At 40.1% G+C, this 26,487-nt stretch overlaps 2 protein-coding genes across 3 annotated transcripts in view; both read right to left on the reverse strand.

Moving 5' to 3' along the window:
- Positions 1-14,591, reverse strand: part of Rnf43 (ring finger protein 43) — a 66,419-nt gene extending 51,828 nt beyond the window's left edge. The window contains exons 1-2 of one of the 2 annotated variants that reach the window (XM_060387027.1): positions 14,006-14,591; positions 12,333-13,168 (exon numbers count right to left, since the gene is read on the reverse strand). In XM_060387027.1, coding sequence (XP_060243010.1) covers positions 12,333-12,584 — 252 coding nt within the window. In that variant the 5' untranslated portion in view covers positions 12,585-13,168; positions 14,006-14,591. Of the gene's footprint in view, positions 1-12,332 lie in introns of both variants that reach the window. The other variant, XM_060387026.1, reaches the window with a different exon arrangement.
- Positions 14,592-18,402: 3,811 nt separating this feature from the next.
- Positions 18,403-26,487, reverse strand: part of Hsf5 (heat shock transcription factor 5) — a 44,850-nt gene continuing 36,765 nt past the window's right edge. Inside the window, exon 6 of the mRNA XM_021661473.2 lies at positions 18,403-20,679. Coding sequence (XP_021517148.1) covers positions 20,609-20,679 — 71 coding nt within the window. The 3' untranslated portion in view covers positions 18,403-20,608. The remainder of the gene's footprint in view (positions 20,680-26,487) is intronic.

The raw sequence follows: 26,487 nt of genomic DNA on the forward strand, positions 1-26,487 counted from the left end.
TCAACCCATTTGTCCCCCACTGTAGCTCATCTAAGCAAGGAAGGATAAAGATGTAGTTACACAGGCTCTAAGAATGTGCTTAGGGGGACTTGGTAATGTTGCAAGTTTGCATTCAAAATAAATTCTGGGCACTAACATAGCCCACCAGTCTCCTCCAAGCTTCTTTTGATGTCCAATGACTAAGGACATGGATCTTTGATTATATCTTTCTTTTTTCTTTTCGTTTTTTTTTTTTTTTTTTTTTTTTTGGTTAGAAAATTCTTTGCAGGGCGTGAACAGCTGGAGAAAGAAAAGATTTTTCTGAAGTGCAAACGAGTTGGAAACCCCCTCGGGAAAGAGTCTGCCTCCCAATCTTTGAAAGGCACAGGCCTGCCTGTACAAGCTGCCTCTGCTGACTGGCCTCCAAGGAGGCGCTTTTGGGTCTACTGTGGCCCTCACAAATTTCACGGCAGCCCTTCTCTTTTATTTTTGCAGATAAACGTTCTCTGGGGACACTCATTGCAGAGATAGTCACGGTTTAGGGCCAAGGCACAGGGACTATTCAGATGGCTCCATTTCCACCCTTACAAACTAGAGCATGAACACCTACCAGCTGCTCTGAAATCTTAGTGCTTGTGCAATTATTCAGCTTATCTCCAGTAATTCAAGCTCACAATGTTTTAAAAGCTCAGATTCATGCTCTTTGTCTTCCATGGTTCCTTCTGGTTCTAGGTTATCTCTAGTTCTTCCAGGTCTTTCTTAAGGTTCGACTAGATTCCTTTTGGCATTGATTAGTGATCAAGGTCAATATGGTTCCATCATAGGAACTGGAAACAATTTTGATGATTTTTAGCATAAAGGTCCTCAATTCAACTAAAGGAACTTTAAAATCTAAAACACCAGAAAAAGCCTTACTTTTCACTTCTTTCCATGTTAAAACTGTAAGGACAGAACAGGACCAGAAGACGGTAGAGATTACTGTTGTTCTACAAAGTTGTCGTGTGACTTTAATTAGACTTGGGGGGGGTGGTTTTTATTTTCTGTTTTGCAACATCTACCATATATTTTATCTCAGATAAAAGAATCCTGGTATAAAGCCACTTATAATCCCAATAAATGGGAGGCAGTAGCAGAAAGACAGGCAATTTCAAGACCAGCCTGGACTACAGAGTGAGACTTTGTCTCATAGGAAAAATGATGATGGATGGATGGATGGATGGATGGATGGATGGATGGATGGATGTACGGATGGATAGATAGATACATGAGACATACATCCCTGTAAGTAGCTGGAAAAATGGCTCAGTGGTTAGGAGCACCAGCTGTTTTTCCAGAGGACCCAGGTTCAGTTCTGAGCACTCACACAGAACCTCAGCACTGTCTGTAATTCTGGTTCCAGGGACCCGGTGCCCTCTGTGGCACCAGGCATGCATGTGGAACACAAACACGTGCAGACACACACTCGTACATAAAAATTTAAGAGACATACAGTGTTTAGTGTGTTAAATTTATTTCTACTTGCCTGGTATGGTGTGGCACACACCTTTAATCCCAGCACAAGGGAGGCAGAGGCTGGCAGATCTCCAAGTTCAAGGCCAGCCTGGTCTACAAAGTGAGTTTTAGGACAGCCAGAGCTACCCAGAGAAACCCTGTCTCAAAAAACAAAACAAAACAAAACAAAAGATTCTACTTTTTTGTTTGTTTGTTTTAGTTTTTTGAGACAGGCTGCTCAAGACTAGCCTTGAACTCCCCAATCCTCCTACCCCTGCTTCCCAAGCACTGGGATTACAGGTATAAACCTCAAAATCTGGCATATATTATGCCTATTTTTAGAATAATAATAATAATAATAATAGTAATAATTCTAAAAGTTTAAAGGCAGAAAGGATCTTACATTGCTGTTTTCAGTATCTTGTTTGTGACAGGACTTCACTGTCTTACACAGCCTGGCCTGAAACTCACAGTGAAGAAATTCTTTGCTGCCACTTCCCAAGTACTAAGATTAGATAGAGCTCATCATATCTACTTTTACCTTTTATATAGTCATAAGGCACCTATGGACTTTGTATATACCCACAAGAAGTAACCAAGTGGTCCCAAGTAATCTAATGAAAAAAATCTAATAATAATATAAAGATGTACATACCATTACAGTTTACTAACCTTATAACACGTTACAATGTTGAGAGACACCCCCCTCGTATGGTATTAAAACCAACAGATTTTAGAGAATGAGGCTAACATACAACTATAGCTAAAATTAACCATTTAAAGAAAAAGCCAACCTCGTGTTGGGTGTACCCCCCAGTAGGTGGACTGCTTGCTTAGGATGTACAAGGTCCTGGGTCCCATCCCCAGCACATCTCATAAAGACAGGCATTCATGCTGTGTTTCTGTAAACCCCATGCTTGGGAAATGGAGACAGAAGGATCATTCAAGATCATTTTTGGTTACATAAGGAGTTCAAGACCCGCCTGGACTATATAAGAATATATCTCAAACAAACAACTACTATGTTAAGAAGCATTTTGTTATTGTTGTTAAATGGAGATGTATCCAAATACTTTACTTTCTATATAATAAATCTTATTATTTTTTTCCTTCATGGAATTCAGGTTGTGAAGAATCAAAACCAAAATACTTGAGATTATCAACTCAAAGTACCGACTATACAAAATTCCATTTAAAGCTAATCTGTATCAACAGGAACTTCTTCCACATTTTGGAAAGTCAGTTTGCAATCTGAATGAAAGCCAGCAATGTTGAGTTATTTGGACTTCTACAGAGAATGTTGCTGAGGCACACGGTGATGCAGGCCTGTACAGGGAACATAATAGCCTACATGACGTTAGTTAGCACCCTACTACTTGGGCCACATGCCCAGCCCACTACAGTAATTTTGACCAACTCTGGGGGAAATAAAAACTGGAGCTCGGGAGCTTTTTTGTCTGTAACTTTCCTCTGCCAGTCATCACACACGGCCCTGCAGGAGTTGAAGATGCTGCTCCCCATCTGGACCAGGGGAAGGGGCTGCCCGGATCTCCTCTGTTGTTAGCATCTGGGGAAGCCAGCAGAGCTTCCATTTGTGATGAGTTTCCTCAGTCTAGACTCCCAAGAGCATCTTGCTTTCAGATGATTGATCCAGGTTAGAGACGACTTGGTCTACAGTGATTTTTATGGTAGAATAAATGACAATGAACCACATAAAGTAATGCTAAATTTTTGACAGAATATTTTTTTTTTCCTGAATTGTTTTAAAGCATGCCTTCTAGTTGACTAGGGATCAAGGTGAAAGACATCCCAATGTAGTCTGTGATGTTTTCTTTTCTTTCTTTTGAGTCAGGGTCTTATTCTGTGGCCCATTAGTCTTGAACTTACAATCCTCTTGCTTCAGCCTCCTGAGTACAGGACTAATAATCTACACTGTCATAGTGGACAGACAGACAGAACTTTTCTTCCTGTGTGATACTTAGGCTCAGACCTAGGGCCATCTGCATATAAGACAAGCACTTATCACTGGGCTATATCTCCAGTACTATATCTTTTTAAAAACCAACCAATCAACGATTACTTTTTAAATTATTATTTTTATGTATACAAGTGTTTGTTAGTATATATGTCTTTCCAGTACAAGCATGCCTGCCCCCCACCTCAGGAGCCAAAAGAGGACATCAGCTCCCTTGGAACTGGAGTTACAGACAGTTGTTAGCCACCATGTGGGTGCTAGAAACTGAACGAGGTTGTCTTAACTGATGAGCCATTTTTCCAGCCTAGGTTTTTGTTGTTGTTGCTGGCTAGCCTGACCCAGGCTGGCAGTTCTCCTGATTCATCCTCCTTTAGTGCTGGGATCGTGAGCCACAATACGGGCTTATTTAAAAAAAAAAAGAAAAAAAAAGTTTTTGTATTTTTGACAAAGGGTCTTATTATGTGGTCCAGGCTTGCCTCAAGCTTGTTATGTAGCCTAGGCTGGCCCTGATCTCTCAGCACGGTTCTCCTGCCTAAGTTTTCTAAATTCTGTAATTACATGTGCATGTCACCTTGTCCAGCTACACTGTCTTTTTAATAGACTACTTGTTGTTTGTTTTTTTTTATTTATTTCCAGCAATGACAACACATTGTTTACAATGAATAAACTTGGCTTAAAATATCAGCCAGTAAAATACATCAGCTCTTTGGCTGACAAACATTTTTTTGTATTCAATTCTTTATCTGTAAAATGAAAAGAATGGGCTATGTATTTATTTTATTCTACCTTAAACCCTGATGGTTTACCAGGCGGAACACCTGATACTTCCCCTTCCCCTCTCCATTCCCACACAAAAACTATATTTTTTAATTATTTATTTAGGTATTTGTTTTTTAATATAGGAGTGCTCTATCTGCATTATACCTGCATGCCAGAGAGGGCATCAGATCTCATTATAGATGGCTGTGAGCCACCATGTGGTTTCTGGGACTTGAACTCAGGACCTCTGGGAAGAGCAGACAGAGCTCTTAACCTCTGAGCCATCTCACCAGCCCCCCACAAAAACTATTTTAACTGTAGCAACCGAAGACTCCATAGTAGTAGACCTTGATTCCAACATAGTGCCGATACAGCCTTCACAAGAGTGAAGAAGTGGTCATGAGAATATCAGAGAAGACAGCTCTAAGTGGAACATATAAAATAAGAGCACATAAGCCTGGACCATCAAAGGACTTTAGAGTGGTTAACTGACCAGACTAAGGAAATTCAAATTCAACACAAATTCCAAGATACTAAAAAGCATGGGACAAATTTTCCCTTGAACTATAACGCTTAGAATATATTCAGTAAATCTGTTATTTTCAAACTAAAAAGCTAATAAACCTTGTATTTAAAAATACCAAGTCTGGAGGTGAGTATATAGCTCAAGAAGAACACTTGCTTACCATACACAAGGTCTTGGCTTCAATCCCTAGCACCACACAGAGAAAGACGACAGACACAAACACACAACACAAGAGAGAAAGAGAGAGGAAAAAAACACTTTTTTATGGTATTTCAAAAGCAGAGTTAGGAATCACAAGTTTAAGAAATAAAAAGATGAGGTCCTTTGGATATATGTTAATATCTTGTAATCAAAGGTTTAAAATCGGTACCCAGTATTTTTTCTTGGAAAATCAGAATTTTCTAAGAAGCAAAGGTTGAACTCTCTATGAAATAAATGCTGAGTCAGGAGATGGGTTTGATACTACTAGCACTTGGGAGGTAGAGGTTGGATGCTAGCAACAAGTTCAATTCCAGCCTGCTATATACAGCAAACTCCAGGCTGGCCATGGCTATACAGTGAGACCCTGTCTCAAAAACAAAACCTCCCACAACCAAATAAGCAAAACTAAGGCACAAATAAGTAAGTAGGGGCTGGAACTATAGATTAATGAAATAATGTTTGCTTAGCATGGTTGGAATCCATCTCCAGAGTCAATCAGCTAATTAATAGATAAACAAATATGGTAAAATGTTGTATAATGGAACACATCAAATATATTCATGATAGCTAGCCATGGTTGATTTTGAAAGAATCAAACAAATAGTTGGCTGTAGTCAAAAACAATGAGATGAGATAAATAAACCCATTTTGTAGAACTTTCAGCTCGAAATTGCCTATGTTTACTCAACAAATATGGATTACTAAGGCTCTACCTAATAAGGCATTATTTCTAGGGATATAGCTTTCAAAAAAAGTGAAAAAAAAAATCTGTTTTCACAGTGTTCATAGTTTCCTAAGAGAAGACAGGCAACTAGAAAAATAAAATGTCATGAGAGGGAATGACTTGGAAAAGAAAAATAAACCATAGTGGAGGAATATGGGCCATGGAGAGAACAAAAAGAGGCTTAAGAATGGTGGGAGAAGGCCTCATCAAGGCTTATTTGACATCTAGGATGGCATCTGGGGACTAAGGGAAGACAGCGGCTGGGGTCTAAGTGAGTAGGCTGAGGGCCTAAGTGAAGACTACCCCGCAGGAGCATGCAGCAGGAGCGTGCAGTCTAACTGAAGGCTTGAGTGGCTGGGGCCAAATGATGGGGAGACGAGCAGAAAGAAAGGGAGTATGGTCAGATCATTAAAGCTCGTACGGGTCACTACAGATTTGGGCTCTGACTCTAACAACTCTCCAAAGAATAAAAGTACAGGTCAGAACACTAGTTCAAAGGGCTTTCTGAGATGAGGCATTTATGAGTGACATTTATCCAAGTATTGACGACCTCTGCCGCTTACAATGTTTTAGCCCTTCCTTTACATATTGCAAGTGACCTGAGCAAGTCTGCATACTCAGATATCTTTAAAAACAGATTTCTCACACCTGTAATCCCAGCACTCCGGGAGGCAGAGACAGGCAGATCTCTGTGAGTTCATGGCCAGCCTGGTCTACACAGGGCTATTCGTCTCAAACAAACAAACAACCAACCAAATACACTTTTAGCTTTTAAAGATTTTTTTAAATTACTGCTTCATGTGTATGTGTGTTTTCACTGTATGTATGTCTGTGCATCACATGTGTACTTGGTGCCTGCAGAAACCAGAAGGTGTCAGATCCCCTGGAATTGGGGTTACAGACAGCTGTGAGCTACCAAGTGGGTGCTGGGAACTGAACCACAGTCTTTGGCAAGTGCTTCTAACTTTGAGCCTTATTCCCAGGCCCTAGGTTTCCCCTCTGTCGCCTGTAAAGCACAGTGGCTCTGCCTCTGTGCACCCTGTCCTTGCCTCCTTGCCCTCAGTATATTTTTCATAAAATGTTACCTTGTCCTATCTGCCTGGAAAGAATTTGGGAATCAACTTCAGCTTCATCAGCATTTAAGTTTAATGAATATCATCCTCCCCCTTTTCTCTACAATACCTTGCCATTTCTGGAGGCCAATACCGTAATAATAATTTCCCTCCATTCTATTTGCCAACTGAATGGAAGAAAAACAAAGCCCATAAAAGGGCCAAAAAAGTGAACAAGATGTAAAGCAATTCTTTAAAACTAATTAAACCATTTATGTATATGCATGAATGAATGGATGGGTGTATGTATGCATGCATGTATGTATGTTGAGACAGTGTTTGTCTGTGTGGCCCTGGCTGTCCTAGAATTCACCATGTAGACCAGGCTGGCCTTGAACCTGAGTTCTGCCTGCCTCAGCCTCCCAAGTGGTGGGATTAAAGGCTAAGCCACCACTACCTGGCTCTCTAGAAATATTTTTAATCCTGCATATAAAAAGTTAAAAAAAAAGAAAAAAAAGTAAATTGTTTAAGAAAATGATCTCCACTCACTTTAGTATTAAACCAGGAAATTGCTGCCCACAAAATCTGCTAAATGAACACTACATAGAGGGTGGGAGCAAGAACTGAAACACAATTCATTTATTAATTCTTAATAGTGAAAGATATTTATGAATTTTAAGTTAATTTTTACCATTTCTACATGGAATACAAAACACACACACACCTCTACTTTATATGTAATTATAAAGGACACATCCTTTTGTTTTTGTTGATTTTATTTTGTTTTGTTTCTTTGTTTGAGACAGAGTCTCACTAAATAGCCCAGGTTGGCCTTGAATTCATTATGGAGTCCACGTTGGCTTCTAATGCATAATTCTCCTGGCTTTAGTCTCCTGAGTCCTGGGATTACAGGCCTGTGCCACCACACTCAGCAAGAGATTCCCTCTTAACCTGAAAAGTACCACTAAAAATATCCCGCAGCTGGTGCTGGAGAGATGGCTTAGTGATTACGAACGAGCACTGGCTGCTCTTCCAGAGGACCCAGGTTCAATTCCCAGCACCCATGTGGCAGTTCACAACTATCTATAATTCCAGTTCCAGGAGCTCCAATGCCCTTTTCTGACCTCTTCAGATTCCAGGTATAAAAGAGGCAGGCAAAATACCCATATACACAAAATAAACATTTTTAAAAAATATCCTGCAGCTTCTTTCCTAGGTTTTTTGCTAGGTTTGTAACAAAGAACCAAGTCTAGAATACCTGGGCAGGGCTCATATCTGGACAAACTTTGTATCTTACAGTGCATTTCTGAATACCTTCCAAACTCAATTATTAATTATATTTTCTGCATCTCCATTAACATGAATAACTATGAGTTGACTGTACCTTGAATATTTACTCTGTAGTTCTTTTAAAGGCTGGCAGCAAAGCAAAAAAAAAAAAAAAAAAAATCGTGAAATCAGCATCCAAGTAACTCACTTAAGCAATGTCAATTAAATGTATACTATTTCAAAACTTATTATTTGCGTTCCAGTGTTAGTAGTCATCACATTTTAAAATGAGCAGAAAGGTAATGTAACAGAGATACTGGACAAACATTCTGACTGTCTCAGATTTCTGCAAATCATATTCAAAATGAGAAAAAATAGAAATACAGACATTATTAGATGGTAGAATATTGTGTCTCCAGGATCAACCTCTGATAATGGCACTCTGGAATTCCATCCACTTTTGGCATACACAGGATTTCAGAATTGGAGAAACACAGCTATACAGCTCAAGCTCCAGCTATGCCAATACTCACTAATACTAGTTATTTATTCTCTTAGAGATATTAAAGTCCTCGGTTTCCTTTTCTATAAAATACAAGAAATAAATGTGTAGAAAACTTTCTTTCATAAAGTTATCATGATAATTCAATGAGCTAATACATGTAAAATGTGCAGTATGGGTTTTGTAGCTATTATACTTAAAGCCCTCAATGTCACAGACACCCACCGAGTTAAAAGCTGTTTTGTTGCAATTGCACAGCTATTTGGGGTTGGTTAGTTCCTTAGATCTACAGCTTGCAACCAAGGACTGTCTCTCTGACACTGGCCAAAACCTTCAATTTATAAGTTTCAGGTTATCAATACAAATAAAGTAAAAATTCAAAAAGGGCTAAGAACATGCTGACAGGTAGGTAGAGTGAGAAGGAAAGTAGAGACACCGGCAAAAGGAATTTGTCCGGGAGGCACTCCCTGTTACTGGCCAAATGTGAAACAACCCCCCACCCCCGCTCACACTGCAGGTCTGCTGCCTCCGGGCAGTGCATTCTAATCTTGATTATAATTTATCCTGGAGTCTAAGAAAATCCAGAGCAACCAGCTGAGCAGGAAGAATGTGGTAGCCAAGGAGTTGGTGACCTCTGTTGTGCCACACTAAGATCCTCATATCCTTTTGCTTAGAGAAGACTTGGAGTTCTTCTAAATAATACTTAAAAGAAAACATGACTATAATTGTGTATAGATGTGGCACCAATAATATCACTAGACAGTAACAACAGAAACAAATATTAATTAAAATAAGCAAGACAGAAAACTGGAAATCAGACAATGTTCAGTTCTAGGATATTTCCCATCAGCAATGGTAGAACCAGGAAACAGAATATGTTCAAAAAAATATCGGTTGTAACCACCATCATGTATAATTCTCTTTATAAGTCACCACCAAGTATTAGAAAGTCTCAAAAGTCTCCCTGGCCTGTTTTGAGGTTATTTGTTTGTTTTGACGGCTACTTAAAAAAATAAAATCAGAATAGCAGTGATAACTTATTTTAAGTATACAAACTGAATGGAAGACAAAAGAGGGAGGGAAGTAGAAGGAAATAAAGAAGAGGAAGAAAAAAAGATTTGGCAAATCTAGGGGGAACCTGAGAGTTGAACACTTTAAAGTTGACGCAAACCTGCAGGAAGATTAGGAAGATACAGTAACTCAAAGAAAAAACTTTGGGGCAAACCAGAAATATAATTTTTCAGGAATAAGAAGAGAAATTCTGAGGAAAAGATAAGACTCCAGAAATAGAAGGAAACAGTAGCAAAGACAGCCCCTTTTCACTTTCTTCCAGTACAACAGAGAGAGAGACAGCAAAGAAACAAACCAGATATTACTGCTAAGAAGGAGAAATCTAAACATAAAAAGTAAGGAATAAGAATCTAGACAAAATTCGTCACTGCTTGGCTTTCAAATGCTTGTATTCGAGAATTATAACCATCAGAAAAAGTTGAGAAAAAGAAATTACTTAAAAGGCAGTTGCATGCTCTATTTTATTGTTAAACAAAAAGGGAGGCACATTGCCATGGGATGGTTCCCTTTGTTTAAGGATAATTAATTATGTAATACAAATGAAATCCAATTAATTGGGTTTTCATGTAAGTGTATGCATCCTGAATTCATTTGGGAAAATGGAAAGGAATGTCTAATGTTCAGAGTGACAAGGTTATTCTTCTTTAAGCACTGTTTTATCTAAGCTTTCCTGTGCATTTTACTCCACTTTTACAAAGACCCAATTGAATCTTTAGAGATAACTAATCTTCATAGGAATAATTCATAGATAGAAGAATGCAGGGAATTGTTCATTTGTGGTATTGGGATACAGCTATCTGCCAAGATAGCTAAAGTGCAAATGAAGGGACAGAGCAGAACTCCAAATAGAAGGGTTGGTTAGCCAGTCTCATGAGTAAACTGAGTGCAATCTGATGAGCAAACATCATGGATTTGAGACACACAAACCAAGCATCCCTAACACCAGAGCTCTTTGAAAGGGTTAATCAAATTATGAATAAAGATATATATTTTACAAGGTTTATGAAAAAAAGAAAGTTTGTCTTCAGGAGTGATTTAGAGAATTTAGCTGAATACTGTGGATTAAAGCACTGTTCACAGGTCAATTCCTTTATGAAAATACAGGCAATTCAGGAAAGAGTTCTACCATAGGACAACCAGCGTGAACTCAAAGAGGCCGCTGCGTCCTGGAAACAGTTGAACATGCTTTCAACGGGGTCTGAGTTAGGCAAAGGCTACTGTGGCTCCCTAAGATGGCACAGACACACACACAGATGGCTTACTGAGAAAACTGGCTATGTTAAAATTCACAAGGCAGGCACCTAAGAAGCTTCATCAGACCAGCAGGGAGGCAAGGCCAGGAAGCACGTTTCCTTTCACAGCACTCTGATCCCAGCGAGTCACTATTCCACCTTCTAGTTCTCTAGTTCTATCCTGGAGCCTAACTCAGGCGATAAATAGACTCTTATCCACATCAAATCCCAGGGCAACTTTGCAGTCTGTCTGTTCAACCAGCAGAACCTTCTACTTCAATTTTTTATCCTCTTTATTTATTCCAGTTTCAAAATGCTGTCAAAGATGTGCAATACAGAACCACTACATCATATACAAAAATGCTTTTTCTGTTTTTTTTTTTTTTTTTATTTCGAGACAGGGTCTCTTTGTTTCCCTGTCTGTCCTGGAACTTGCTATGTAGGCCAGGTTGGCCTTAGGCTCCAAGACCCTCTGCCTCCTGAGTGCTAGGATTAAAGACATGGGCCACCACACTTAGTTAAAATAATCATGTTTGAAAAATAAGTTTGTAATTTATTTCATGTTCTTCCCTTCTTTCAATTCATATAACCATGAACTAAAATTCAGAGTCCACACATATCACAAAATAAGAATCTGACTGGCTGCTAAGACTGACCATGTGGAAGAGCACTTAAACCTGCCTCCAACAGCTACGGCAAGAAGCGGCATTTTACAAAAGAAGTCTCAGCAGACAATCAACATCTCTTTATGGAGTAAGACAGTAGATTGCCCCGTTGAAAAACACTGCTCACCAAGCTCTCTGCCTTCACCAGGCTCTAAGGCGGGCTATGGCCGCAGTAAGTTAATAAATTCAACACATAAAGAATAGGTGGTCTGTGAATGAACTACAGCCCGAAAGCCTGAGAAATTGTGTCGGAAAAACTTCATGACTCCAAAATATATACACACACACACACATATACACACATATATTCAAATAAGCTTTTAAGGTTTTGAACTGCAGGGGCCCAGTCCATACTTTGGGTCCATTTTGTGACCTAGTGCTCTCCATTTGGGGATTAGCAAAAGGGTGCCACATGTGGTAGGAAACCAGCCATAGCATTCAAGTGACACTGTAATCAAATATGCTCCAAGGTTCCAAGGACAGTCTAGATTTTTCAGGGTGCCCCTGACCATTAAAATTAACATTTACATTTTACAGGATGTAAGCTATGTTCCTCAAGTGAATTAAATATACTCCTGTATGCTTCATCTATCAAAAATAGTGTCCCAAATACATGATTGTAAAGAAAAATTTTATTATGTATAACCCAAAAGGTTATGCAATACCAGTTAAAGCAGATTATCTTCTAAAATACAAAATTTATATATTTTTTAAAATATAAAATAAGGATTTGCTTTAAACTGTCAATAAAGCATTATCCTCACAAAAATGAATAAATACAAAACTAAACAACGGAAGCCATTGCTATGAGTTTTGGTTTGTCAAAGGAAAAAAAAGGGCATCTTTCAAACAGATGGAACATAAAACAGAATAAAGTTATACTTGCCTGCATTAATTTCCCTTCTGCTGGAGTCACTTCTGCAACACCAGCAAACACGCCTTCCAAAGTAAGATTCAGTTTTCCTGTGGGGTCCATTTTCAAGGGGATCACTCTGATAATAGCTTTCTGTTCTGCTGATCTTTCCGAGTCTACCGCTGCTGCCAGCACCAGCCCTGTTGGTCCAAAGCCTGCGTGCAGAGTCACCATCAGCAGCCAAGGCCAGAGGACAGCCAGCTGCAGCTGGTGGCCACCACTCATGCTACCAGCTGCATCAGTGCTCTTCGGCCATGCATATCGCTTCCACTAGCTCATCCCAAAGGCAGGTCCTCAGTGCAGAAAATGGAGGGGAAAGATGCTACTCTTCCGTTTCAGAGAGCCAAGTCAGATTCGGGTCCTCCCTTTTTTCTAAAGTATATTCCAAGGCACAGGTGGCATTCCCGATTAGGAAGAAAAGACTTTTTTTTTTCAGCCCACCTCTCGGGCATGTATGTGGCTTTCTCCCATTGTCGCTGTGAATACAGACACACCTCTTCTCCTCTCTGGAATTCCCAAACGTGCTTTAGATACCAGCATGAGTTGGTACTGTGTCAGGTCACTTGCTGTTGGTCTTCCATATGTATCGGATTTCTGAAGCACTAAACCCAACGTTGATGACTAAAACAAGTAAACAGCTAAGACAGTGCATCAAAGGTTGAGAGTGAAGAACTCCAGCTCAGAACATGAAGAGATCCCCTTTTTAAGCCAGAAAAAATTGTCAACGGTAAATGATTAAAGTCCACGAGAAGGTTTTCTTTTTGATAAAGGAAGAGTGGAAATGAATCAGGCCACACCTGGAGGGATGTCTAAAGATGCGACAGCATGTACTCATTAAAATGTCCATGCTAAACTGTGTTTCAGCATAACCCAGAGTTCTAGGCCTACTCAACTTATTATACTTTTTAAGAACTTCAATATATTATTTTTTTGTGTGTTCCACCAAAAGTGCCTGTAAAATCAGGCACAAATTCATACATCTTTGACATATGACAGAATTAATCTGAGTATCAAAATCTCTTCCAACTTCTATATTGAGACACTTGAAAAGGTTAGCTTTCCAATTTTTTTCCCAGTTAAAATTCATATTTCTGTTTCCACTTTCCTTTCCCCCTTAGGTATTCCAGATTTTATTCTCCAGCTTGAGAATATTTTGCACTTTGACTTTCCTCCACACACTGTGAAAACTAATATCTAGATTTTACAGTCTATAATCTTCTGGATTCAGAAGAAAAACAAAGGACTATTCCTAACACGTTTTCAAATTCCTTGAGGGGGTGGAGAATAAAACACAGGGGAGTAGGGAGGTGACTAGTCACAGGCTCTAAGTTGAGCACCCTGAAAAAACAAAATCAAAGCTGAGTAGAGGAGATCTGTGGTATTTCTAGGCTCCTAGGAAACTTCGGATTCTTTATAAACATCAAATTGTTAAATTCGTTGTTAAATTCGCACCCTTAAGTAACTATAAATGCACTTCACCCACAAAGCATGCTGTTGTTCTGAGGTCAAGTTTAAAAATCCTATAAAGTCTTCAGAATAAGTGCTGAAAAGCCAAGCAGCCAAACACGAACTTGCTACATAGATCCTTTACTCTTGCTGAGACAGAGGGAGGGAGAAACCAAGAATTTCAAAAGAAATCTGCAAACCTGTTGCGCTGTCGGGCCCACTGGAATCCACGGGATGAAACAAACTCAATTATGCTTTTATAAATCCTGCTTAAAAAAGAAAAATCTGAGCTGCTTAACCCAGTGTGGCTCACTCTTCCACTTCCACTGTGCGATCAGACCAAGCGCCCACACCGCAGGTAGGTGCCGAGAAACTCCGAAGCCCGAAAAAGCAATCCACGCAGGTCAAAGGCAGACACTCATTCCAGGACGAGAGCTACTGTCCTCAAGAACTCTGGAAATGCTTAAAGAAAATCCAAAACCACCTCTGAACTCTAACAAAAGTCCCTTTCTTCTACCTCCCCCCTGTACAGAATATTAAATGATCAGCTCTTTGAAGAGATAAGAAACAAACTAGTAAATATAACAATTCACTACCAAAAACACAGAAAATCCCAGAGGGAGAAGGCGGTATCTCTGAATCATGGATGGACTTGGAAGTTCAGAAGAAGGCAGGATTCCAGGGCTTCCTTTCCAGAAAGACAGTCCTGGATCAGCTCCCTACAGCAGGAAGCCTGTGGTTTGTAATTGGTGTTCTAGCTCTGACTCCCTCCCCTGGGACGGCAATCACGCTCTCTACCTGCTGACAAAGTGAGGGTGGAGCAGCTACGCGCAAGCGGCCCCTCCTCCTCCTGGGGCAGGCGCTCAACAAACTTAACCAAAAGTCTTCTCCCGCTCTCTTTCTGGTCTCTTGCTCCTTTACTCCCTCTAGTGAGCCACAGCCCAACTGCACTCAATTCAGTCACTCCTTACCTTTCCCTACAGGAGAGTCCGTGAGCACAGAACACAGATGGCGGTCTGAGAAATAAACAGAAAACAAAGCAATCCAAAAGACAAAAGAATGGTCTAAGGTCTTGCAAATACAGGTTCAAATAGATCTCTACTCTTTGCATGTTTCAGTGTCCATGAATGGCAACAGACCCAGAACTGAGAGATCTTACACTGAGTACTTATTGCTTATGTCTGCCACCATGGGAAGATGATTGCTAAGATGATTGCTCATTTTCTGCATAGCTTTTCTTCAGCTCCAACTAGTTTAAGGGCAGTCGTTTTGTCTAAACTGCGTCTGTGTGACTCTCTCGGATCAGCCCGGTGTCAGAAGTCTGGGATCTGTTCTTCCCTCTCACGGTCTGGGTCAGACCTAGCCTCTCAGTGCCTGACTCTAAGTTAGTCTGTCCTAGCAGAAGCCAAGACTTGGACTTATGGAGTTGAGCCAGTGGCTCGCTGGGTGAGAGCGCTTGCTGCTTGCTCTTCCAGGGGACTTGGGTTTGGTGCCTAGCATCCACATGGTGGTTCACAACTGTCTACAACTCCACTTCCAGGAGGTCGGACACCCTCATCTGGCCCTCCACAGGCAACTGCAGGTAAAACACACATACACATTAAAAAAAAAGACCTTTTTTAAGTTGAATATGCCTAGTAAAAACAGTATAGGCAAAAGACTAATTTCAACCAATTACTACATTCACATAGCATAGCTCTTTATAGTAATCTTGAGATGGAATATTTGAATATTATAATATTTACTTTTATAAAATTGCACTTGACTGTGGTCAGGCATTTCTTTTTTAAACTTTATATATATGGAAGTTTTGACTGCACATATGTTTGTGTACCACGTGTGTGAAAGGCCAGAAGAGCTTATGAAGCTGGAGTTACAGATGTTTGTGAGCCACCATGTGGGTGCGGGGAATCAAACTCAGGTCCTCTGGAAGAGCAGTTAGTGCTCTTAACCTCTAGGCCAGTTTTCCAGCCTCATGGTCAGACATGCCATTGTTGAACTACTATTTTTTTCAAAATTCTAATCATGAACAACAATGTGAACAACTCTATTGAAATGTATATATTTTCAACAATTATGACAAATTTCTGTGTTTTAACTCCATATATAGATTAACTTGTTTGTGGGTAACCAGCCAAGCATGGTGGCTCACAACTATAATATCAGGGCTCACAAAACTGAATGGAGAGAACTGTTATCAGTTGGAGGCCAGGCTGAGCTGTAGAGTAAGTTCCAGGTCAGTCAGATATACGGGAGGGCCCAGGCCAAACAACAACAACAAAAACCCTGTGGATAATTGCAACTGTAGGCTTGCTGTAAGGATTAACTGATAATTTTTCTATATAGGTTTAAGCTAGTCTCAGAATTTTATAATTAATAACTAACCTGAAGGATACAAATGCTAAATGTTTTTTTTTTCCTCTCTGAAAAGGGGGTTTGTGTGTCTTGCTTTTAGCCCAAGCTAGCTTATAACTCCTGAAACTCCTGCTTAAACCTTCGAAGTGCTAGGATTATCGGCATGCACCACTGTGCCTGACTAATTTGCTTAAAATTTTAGAATGTACTATTCTGTGTGTGTGTGAATAATATATGTGGGGGTGCATGTGTGAAGGCCAGAGGACAACTCTGTAACATTGGTTCTTTCTCCACCAATTCAGAGGTCATCAGGACTGCACAGTGAGTGCTTTACCTGCTGAGCTATCGCACTAGCCCAGGTGTTCTGCCCTTAACCACGGCAGCAGAGTGACATTTAATGCACACACTCACCACTGCCTATGGCCCAACTAAACTTAAAAATGCATTTTTTAGAAAGATACATTTTTTGAGTACATCTGTGTATGTGTGTCCAAGAGTCTTAGGAGGCTAGAGAGTGTCAGATTTCCTTAAAGCTGGAATTACAGGCAATCATCAGCTCCCTAGTGTGGTTGCTGGGAACCAACTCAGGTCCTATGCAAGAGCAGTAAAAGCTCTGTAGCTGGGCAAGGTGGCACATGCCTTTGATCCCTGCACTGGGAGGCAGTGGCAGGTGGATCTCTATGAGTTTGAGGCCTGCCTCATCTACAGAGCAAGTCCAGGACAGCTAGGGCTACACAGATAATCCCTGTTTCAAACAAACAAACAAAAGTAGTGCATGCTGTTAACTGCTAAGTCATCTCTGCAGCCCCTAAAATGAATTATCGACTTAGCACCATTTCCTCTCTTGTTGAACATTAAAAACATAACTATATAGATCTTTTGCAAGGATAAGAGTCAATTCTGCAAGAGATAATTCTAAAAAATCTATTGCTTATCTTAGCTTTGCATGTTATGTAACTGCATATCAAAATAATTACATTGACACATTATAGAACACTAATACAAGTATCTTTAAAGTAAAGAGAAACAGTAACTTCTAAGTAGACTGTACCTTTTTCTTCTTGAAACTAGTAGAGGAACTAATAGTTAATGTACATACTTAATTGAAAAATAAAACCTTAAGTTACAAATTTGGTTGCTTTTTCTTGAGGAAATTCTGAAATCTGGAAACGATGAAATAAATTTATCATGAACTTGGGACTGTGAAAGGCTGAGGGTCAAGCCAAACAGCTCTATACACATTAGTGCATTTTGATCACCAAAATGACAAGATAAATTATTTTTTTAAATTAGGTCTGATATGCCACAGCCCTTTCCGGGAAATGTCATCAGATGGTACCATGTGGTGGCAAAAAGCCTGTGTCACTGACTCTTCTTTTTATGGCGCTGAGGTTTAAATCCAGGGCCTGAAGTTTAAGTGTCGGGCAAGTGCTCTACCTGTCAGCAGCATCTCCAGCCCAACATTCTCTTAGGCACGAGACAGAACATCCTTAGTTGACTGACTTTCCTATGTGGACTAAAATTACTGAAGACTCTTCATCCTTTTCTAAAACCCAGGATTCTGTAAAATATGTATAAGAACTGTCCTTATTCTTAGAAACATTAAAATTTTTAATCATCATTTAAAAAGAAAAAAAATTAAAGGTCTGGGCAACTTTTTTAAAATTTTATTTTGTTTTGTTGAGACAGTGTCTTGGTCTCATTTACCCCGGGCTGGCCTCAAACTCACTATGTAGCGGAGAGTAATGTGGGAGCTCTGGTTCTCCTGAACCCACCTCTTCTGGGCCTGCAGGTATGCACCACACATCTGCTTTACAATGCTAAAGATAAACCCGGGGCTTCACGCACACTACCAATGGAGCTACAGCCAAAGCTCCAGGGCGCTGTTTACAAAAGAAGAAATCAGACTGTGTATGGTGGCACACACTTGAAATGCAGAACTCCAGATACAGAGGCAGGAGGATCACTGCAAGTTTGAGGCTAGCCTGGTCTATATAGCAAGTCCTTGTCTCGAAACAACAATAGAAGGGAGACAAAGCACAGTGCTTGCCGAGCGAGCATGCCAGGCTCTGGGTTCATCTTCAGCACTGCAGAGGAGAAAGAGAGAGAGAGAGAGAAAAGAAATCAGATTCTTTGAAAAACAGAATGCATTGACTTTGTGAAGTTTCCAGCATTAACGCTCATAATGACTGAATTTTCTATTGGTTACCAATAAAATAGTAAAAACAACCAAGACAAGAAGTCTAGTTGGAACATTCATTTTATTATTGACTGACTGAAATCGATGCTTAAGGTGCTGAGATGCTGAGGTGCTAGACGGGAACTCTGTCAGCATGTGTCAGGCCCTACTGGCTAATTCACATGCGAGTTTCACTTTACTGCTTGCCATTTGCACAAGTCACTGATGATAGCTTTTAGGAGATGGGCTCCAGGCATGTGAGTAGAGCAGGAGAGCCAGCTCCTTTGTCTGGTGTGCTCATATATAAAAAGTCTGGAAAGCCGATCAAGGCATTTCATTGATCAAGCCTTAAAACCACTGAAACCATGTCTGTGCCAAGGTTCCTGCTTGACACATGTTCCTCAAAAGATTATCACTTTCAATATGCATAAGGCTAAGAAAGGCTTTTTGAGGGGAAGAACTATTACCTACACAGCTTATTAGCTCTTCAATGTGACAGAGAAAAAGCCAAAGTTCCTTCATTAGGAAGCTGGGTTTCCTTTTCAGATACGTTGCCAAAATATTTGACATGGATAGAAGATGTAGAGGTCTTGATAATCTGTGCGTCTTTCAAGCCTTCCTAATAAAGACGATTAAGTGCCCAAGACGTGAGCACCAACTAGTCGAATTAGATGGATCGGAGAAACTTTTCTTTTTAGAGAGGCACTTTTCAAAACCTACATTCAAAACTAAAGTGAGTCACTGTAGACCACAGAAAGCTTACTCTTTCCAGAACAGCCAGAACTCTGTAACACTTCTAGGTCTGACACCATTAGGGAGGCACACGCAATGTAAGACATGAACTGTGAATCCACAATGGCTAGTATAGTGCTAATGTCATTATTAGGTGCTTTTTCTTTTACATTAGCTTTAAATTCATAGACTTTCCTTTTATTTCTGCAGTGCTTATTAGGAAAACAGAGGTAGAAGCCAGCAAGAAAGTTCTAGTCAAGTTAAAGTACTTTACATCAGAAAATCAGTTCTTGCTGTAATTGGGTTAACATGGATCTGTTACAGAAACTGGACATCCAAAATGTCCTCCCTCTCCTTAAAAACCATCCCACAATCCTACTACTCAAATGCACAGTCCTACAGAGGAATAAGAACAAAATGATGATAGTCTATACCCCACTATCCAAAAGTCTCTCAGAAGCTTAAGCCATCTAATATTTCAAATGTAGACTATTTTTAAAAAATTACAGCATAGCTTCTGATAAATGATAATGAAGCAATCCCCCCCAAATTGCACACAATACCTTCTACGAATGAGAATCTATACTTGCTGAATGTGAAAATGTAAAATAAGAAAACAGGGTTAAACTCCTCCATGTTTTGTTCACACATTGTGCATGTGCCCTTCAAAATAAGATGACACACGCATCCTTTAATCCTTCTATTCCGCAATGTTAACACAAACACAAAGCTTTAAAACGCGTAATCTATCAGCATTTACAAATATAATTAAACAAATTAAATATTTTTCTTTAGAAGACATTTATGTAAGTGATATTAACAAAACTTTCTATTTATGATAATTTATCATTCAAATTAAAGAAAGACATGAAAATGGAAAAACACTCCCATTAATATTTAAGATTCAGAGGCTGTTAGTATGATGGATGGGCCAAGTCCGGATGCCTTGTTCTTGAAACAGGATGTGGGTTCAGAAACAAAAGAAGTTCTTAGTTAATCGCTTAGAAAATGAGCTTTTTCCAGAACTTCCTCCCTGGAATTCCTGCCCCGCTTGGACTTGTGATATTGGTGACCTCACATGTCTTTGTTTATCACACATCTTCCCTAGAGGATCACACTGTGACTTGAGGCAGACGACATTGTGCTGACTACAGTTCAAAATGGCATCACAACTCAGCACACACACTGCTCCAGTACCATCAACAGCAGTTTTCAGATGCTTCTTGAAGGCCAGGACTTTTCATTTGAAAGGAATCTGGGCAGTTAAAAAAAAAAAAAGAAAAAGAAAAATGAAAAAAAAAAAAAAAAAAGGCTGCTAGATGTTTAGCAGTTTGTCAAGGTAAGTAATCTGAACTGAACAGCTGTAGTAAACACCAAACTCCCAATTTTCAATTTAACAAAATCTCAATTAACAAAACAAAAAAATGCTTTTTTTCCTTAACAGAACTGAAAAAATCCCAACAGTGTGTCACGTGCAACACTAGTCTGCCTCCAGCTACGGCTAGTGCACAATGTCACATTTGTCATCCATTCCTCCTCACTCTTTTAATTCTTCCTCCTTTGGAAAGTGCTCCTGCTTGCAGGCCACGTCCACCAGCAGATGAAGATCTAGAAAGAAAGGATTGTTTACTCACTCTCCGCCTCTCAGGCTACAGACTTCTACAGACAAGCCTTCAGACAGGAAGAACAAGTTGTCTATAGATAATCTGTGTCAGTGGTTATAAATTGTATTTTTTCACCAGACTCCCAGGGTTAGGACAGTTTTATCACCCTTTAAAGCACACTCATGGAGCCAGGTGTGAATCCAAGCAGATCAACAAAATTTAAAGTATTGCCTTTTATTTACATTTAATCTCAGCACTGTAATCTCAGCACTTGGGAGGTGGAGATAGAAGGGTAGGGAGTTCAAAGCCAGTTTTAGCTACTTAGGGAAGCTCATGTAGCCAAGGCTACTTTGAGATCCTGTCTCAAAACAAACAAACAAACAAACAAACAAAACTTAAAAGTATAAAAAGGAATTAAGATTAAATATACACATATAAACAAAATTACACACACACACTGCTCCTGCCCTGAACTGTAACAGGAAAGGAGGCATACCCTCACAGAGGAGGAGGCATGCCCTCACAGGGATTAAGAGGCAAAGCAGTTCATTGGGAGTGGAAAGCAGTCAAAATTGTCAGCTCAGGACTCTTTTACAGTGATAATTGCAGTACATGTATGTAACATATGAACATTTTAAGTAGATGAATACATTATTTTAAGTCATCTACTTAACTCTGACAGTTGAGTAGATCACTGTGAAGTGGGCAGCTAAGCTCTTACATGGCTGGAAGGTAAAGCAGTGGTTTCCACCTTGTAGCACACTGGACTCACTGGGCCATCTTCAAAACAAAGGCCTGGGGCCTCTACCCCAGACATTTTCATCGAGTTGGAATGGAGTGCAACCTAGGCTTCAGGACTTTGAAAGCTGCCCAAAAGATGTAGCAGTAACAATTATGACTGTCTTCTAAATACCTCAGCTCCACATCAGTGTGAGAACAAGGCATATCGTAATGGGAAATATTAAAATAAGATTTGGAGATATGGCTGGGGTGGCGGCACAGGCTGAAATCTTAGCACCTGGGAGGCAGAGGCAAGAGACCATCGAAAGGCAAGCTTAATTTATATAGTGTATTCTAGTCCAGCCAGGCGGACACAATCCTGACTCCAAACATACACACACATACACACACACACACACACACACACATACACACACACACACACACTAAAGTGACAGAAAGATTGATTTTGAGATATGAACAGATCCACTTGTAACCCTACTTTGAAAATAAACTAATGTGGTGGTCTGAAAGAAAATGGCCTCCATGGGTTCCATAGGGAGTGGCACTATTAGGAGTGTAGCCTTGTTGGAGGAAGGGTGGATCTGGGTGAAGAGCTATCAGCTATCTCTCCAGAACCACATCACGCTTCCCACCATGATGATAATAGACTAAACCTCTGAAACTATACGCCAGCCCCAATGAAATGTTTTCTTTTATATAAGAGTTACCATGGTTATGGTGTTTCTTTACAGCAACCCTAAGACAACTAGGAAATCTTAATGACAAAGGTAGAAACTAGTAGAGACACTATAGATAGCTCATGGAGAAACAGACTGAACAACAGCAACACTTTTTTTAATAACCAGGCTTCAAAATAAGATGAAACTTGGAGCCAGGTGCTAGTGGCACACGCCTTTGATCCTACTAACAACCTGGGAGACAGAGGCAGGCTGATCTCTGAGTTTGAGGGCAGCCTGGTCTATGTAGTGAGCTCTGGGTCATGCAGGGCTACACAGAGAAGCCATGTCTCGAAAAAACAAAATAAAAACAAACAAAAGGTGGTGGTGGTATATTTGATACATGGCTTCTAATAACAAGCATTTAAACAACAATTCTACCAAAAGAGTGATCCTTTTTCATCAACCCCATCAAGGAATGAAGAGGGTATAGAAACTAGGAAAACACAAGGCACAGACTTAGGCTGCCCGGTGCTTCAAGAGCTTTTGTGTTTTGAGTGTCTGACTTCACTTAGGCATGAACCTTGCATGTTAACCAAAGACAAACATTAGGGAATTTCAGTGGCAAACAGGCTTTAAGGGACCAGAACACTGCACCCACTTATTTCACAATGTAGTTTCTATTTGAGAGCACCCTCCCTTTATATGAACTATCATCCAAGATCCAGTGTCTGAAAAATGGGGAGTTCTGTGTGGTTGCTTGCTTGCTTTTCTGAGACAAGGTCTCACATGGTTGCCAGGCTGGCCTTAAACTCACAGCAATACTCCCAAGTGCTGAGAGTGTGATGCCAATCACCATGCCCAGACTGGGAAGTCTTCAGGAATGAACTAAACTTTGCTCTTAAACATTTATTTTCCCATAATTGCAAACTTATACAACAGAACATACATATACAAAAACTGTAACTTTGATGCTTAATCAATATGAACTCTTTTAATTTTTAAAAAGGCCAAAGCTTGAATGATGAGAAACTGTCCTCACATGTAGCAACAAAAATTTTAAGTATTTTTTAGCTTAAAAATATTTTATTTATTTTTATTTCATTTGTATGGGAATATGTCTACACACCACGTGGGGCCTGTGGAGCTCTGAAGAGGGTGTTAGATCCCCTGGGAGTTACAGGTGGTAGTCAAGGTGCTGGGAACTGAACCCAGGCTCTCTTAAGAACAGCCAGGGATCTTAACCACTGAGCCACCTCTCCAGCTCCCCAAATTTAAAATAATTTAATTGCAGAAGACACTTTTGAGAAGTTCTAGGAGACAGTATGACCCCGCTGAATGTGATATTAAGAACCACAAATAAATTTTGTTTTAGAATTTGAGATCACATTGTCTTTAGAAGAGATCTCATTGAATTCTTATATTTTAACCACAAACAGTATAGTTTAAGAGTTAGGAACTTCCTGGTAGGAAATATTCATAGTGATTACTGAGAAAGAAATAAGATTTTAGGACTTCTACATTTGGTCCTTACCACTAATACTTTAACTGTGAAATGTACTACAATAAAAAAATGTGCTCATCTAAAGGAACTAAACCGAGTATTACCCCATTTTGAGTTCTTCTCACAGTGAGGACCTCGTATTTCCTGAGTTGGGAGCCAGGGCTGTGCAAAGGTCAGACGCTGCCAGGCGTGATGATGTTCAACTGCCCTGCTGGTACTCGGTAGGCGGAGGCTGAACAGCCTGAAGCTTGAGGCCAGCCTGGACTGCACACAAACTCCAATACAATACAATATAGTACAGTACAATACAATAATCAAAAATTCTGTGTCAAAAAAAAAAAAAAAAAAAAGACTGGTGGTGCAAGTCTTTAATCCCAGCACTCGTGAGGCAGAGACAGGTAGATGTCTGAGTTTCTGACTTTAAGGCCAGCCTGGACTACAGAGCTAGTTCTAGGATAGCCAAGGTTACACAAAGAAACCCTGTCTTGAAAAAAAAACAAAAAACAAAAAACAAACCAAACAACAAAAGAAAGAAAGAAGGAAGGAAGGAAGGAAGGAAGGAAGGAAGGAAAGAAGGAAAGAAGGAAGAAGGAAGGAAGGAAGGAAGGAAGGAAGGAAGAAGGAAGGAAGGAAGGAAGGAAGGAAGGAAGAAGGAAGGAAGAAGGAAGGAAGGAAGGAAGGAAGAAGGAAGAAGGAAGGAAGAAGGAAGGAAGAAGGAAGGAAGAAGGAAGGAAGGAAGAAGGAAGAAGGAAGGAAGAAGGAAGGAAGAAGGAAGGAAGAAGGAAGGAAGGAAGAAGGAAGGAAGAAGGAAGGAGGAAGGAAGGAAGAAGGAAGGAGGAAGGAAGGAGGAAGGAAGGAAGAAGGAAGGAAGAAGGAAGGAAGAAGGAAGGAAGAAGGAAGAAGGAAGGAAGAAGGAAGGAGGAAGGAAGGAGGAAGGAGGAAGGAAGGAGGAAGGAAGGAGGAAGGAGGAAGGAAGGAGGAAGGAAGGAAGGAGGAAGGAAGGAGGAAGGAAGAAGGAAGAAGGAAGGAAGGAGGAAGGAAGGAAGAAGGAAGAAGGAAGGAAGGAGGAAGGAAGGAGGAAGGAAGGAGGAAGGAAGAAGGAAGAAGGAAGGAAGGAGGAAGGAAGGAAGGAGGAAGGAAGAAGGAAGGAAGAAGGAAGAAGGAAGGAAGGAGGAAGGAAGGAAGAAGGAGGAAGGAAGGAAGGAGGAAGGAAGGAAGAAGGAAGGAAGGAAGGAAGGAGGAAGGAAGATGCTTGAACTGGATAGGAGTAGAGGTTGCACATCATTGTGAACGTACTATCTGCCACTGAATTGTTTGCTTTCAACTGGTTCATTTGTTATTTTCACCTTTAAAAGGTGTCTTTTCCTATTACGTTGAAATGACTCCAGAACCTCCCTAAAAAAAGAGGAAAGCAGGAAATTCTAAAATACAAAATTCCTACCTAAACCTATCTCCGTTTTCAGTGACACAGAAATAAGACATGTTTGTATCATGTTCACATGAGTGTACCTAGCCTCAGTAAGATACAATATTCTGTGTGATTTTTAAAAACTTATTGCTTTTTTTTTAGTTTTTAAAGTTCTTATCTTTATTTCTAATTTATTTACCTTTTTTTTTATATGCATTGATGTTTTGCCTGCATGTATGTCTGTGTGAGGATGTCAGATCTTGGTGTTACATAGTTGTGACTGTCATGTTGGTGCTAGGATTTGAACCTGAGTCATCTGGAAGAGCAGTTAGTGCCCCTAACTGCTGAACCATCTCTCCAGCCCCAAAGGATCATTGCTTTAGGTATGTGTCTCTGTGTGGGCATGTGCATATGAGTACAGGTGCCTATGGAATCCAAAAGAATGTTTGGATTCCCTGGAGCTGGAGTTAGAGGTGGCTGTGAGCTGCCAGATATGGGTGCTGAGACCAAACTTAGGTCCTCTGGAAAAGGAGTCATGCTTCTAACTGCTGAGCCATTTGTTTACATGAGGCAACTGTCATGTAGCTCAAGCTGGCCTTGAGCTTACTAATAGCCAAGGATGATCTTATACTTCTGATCCCCCTGTAATCTGTTTTTTCTTTCCCCTTCCTCTTTTTTTTTTCTTTTCTCCCTTTTCCTTAATGGTAGAAGGGCTCAAACTCTGGGATCCACCTCAGCACAAAATACATATCATTATTTCCAACAGAGCAAACTGTGGGGGCTGGTTCTTGTGTGTCCCTACCAAGCATTTACTAAAAGAATCCAAAGGAGTGATAAAGCTCCTCAAATATTCAAACCTTACCTCTTTATGACTGAATCTTGCTCTTAATGACAGAAACTCAGGGCTGGGATATGACTCAGTGGTACTGCACTCACCTGCTAAGTCCCAGACAAGGCCTGTGAGGCTGCTCGGCCATTAAAGATTTCTGCCATCAGGCCTGATGACCTGAATTCAACCCTAAGACCCTTCGGGCAAAAGGAGGGAACTAACTCCTGTGAGTCGTCCTTTGACCTCCACACATGAGCTGTGGCATGCTCCACCCCCACTGCCACACGCACATGTGCACACACACACAGACACTAATTAATTAATATGTAATTTTAAAAATATTCACAACTAAAAATAAAGCAGAACCAGACAGAGAGCAAACACAGACACAGGGAGTAGAATCGTGGGGCTGACAAGGTGGTTCTGTGGGTAAGGGTTTTGTCAAGCTTGACAATCTCAGTCCCATCCTACAACTACATGGTGGAAAGAGAACCAATTCCCGAACCCCCATCCTGCACAAAATAAATAAAGAAATGTAAAAATTTGTTTATATAAAATAAAGTAGAATGTGGTAGACAGAGCTGGTGCAGAGTTTCTGTTTTACAAGATGAAGAATTTTAGAGATGGATAGTGGTGATGACAGTAAAACAATATAAATATTTTTAGTATAT

This window comes from Meriones unguiculatus, chromosome 7, assembly GCF_030254825.1.
Source record: "Meriones unguiculatus strain TT.TT164.6M chromosome 7, Bangor_MerUng_6.1, whole genome shotgun sequence".
NCBI lineage: Eukaryota > Metazoa > Chordata > Mammalia > Rodentia > Muridae > Meriones > Meriones unguiculatus.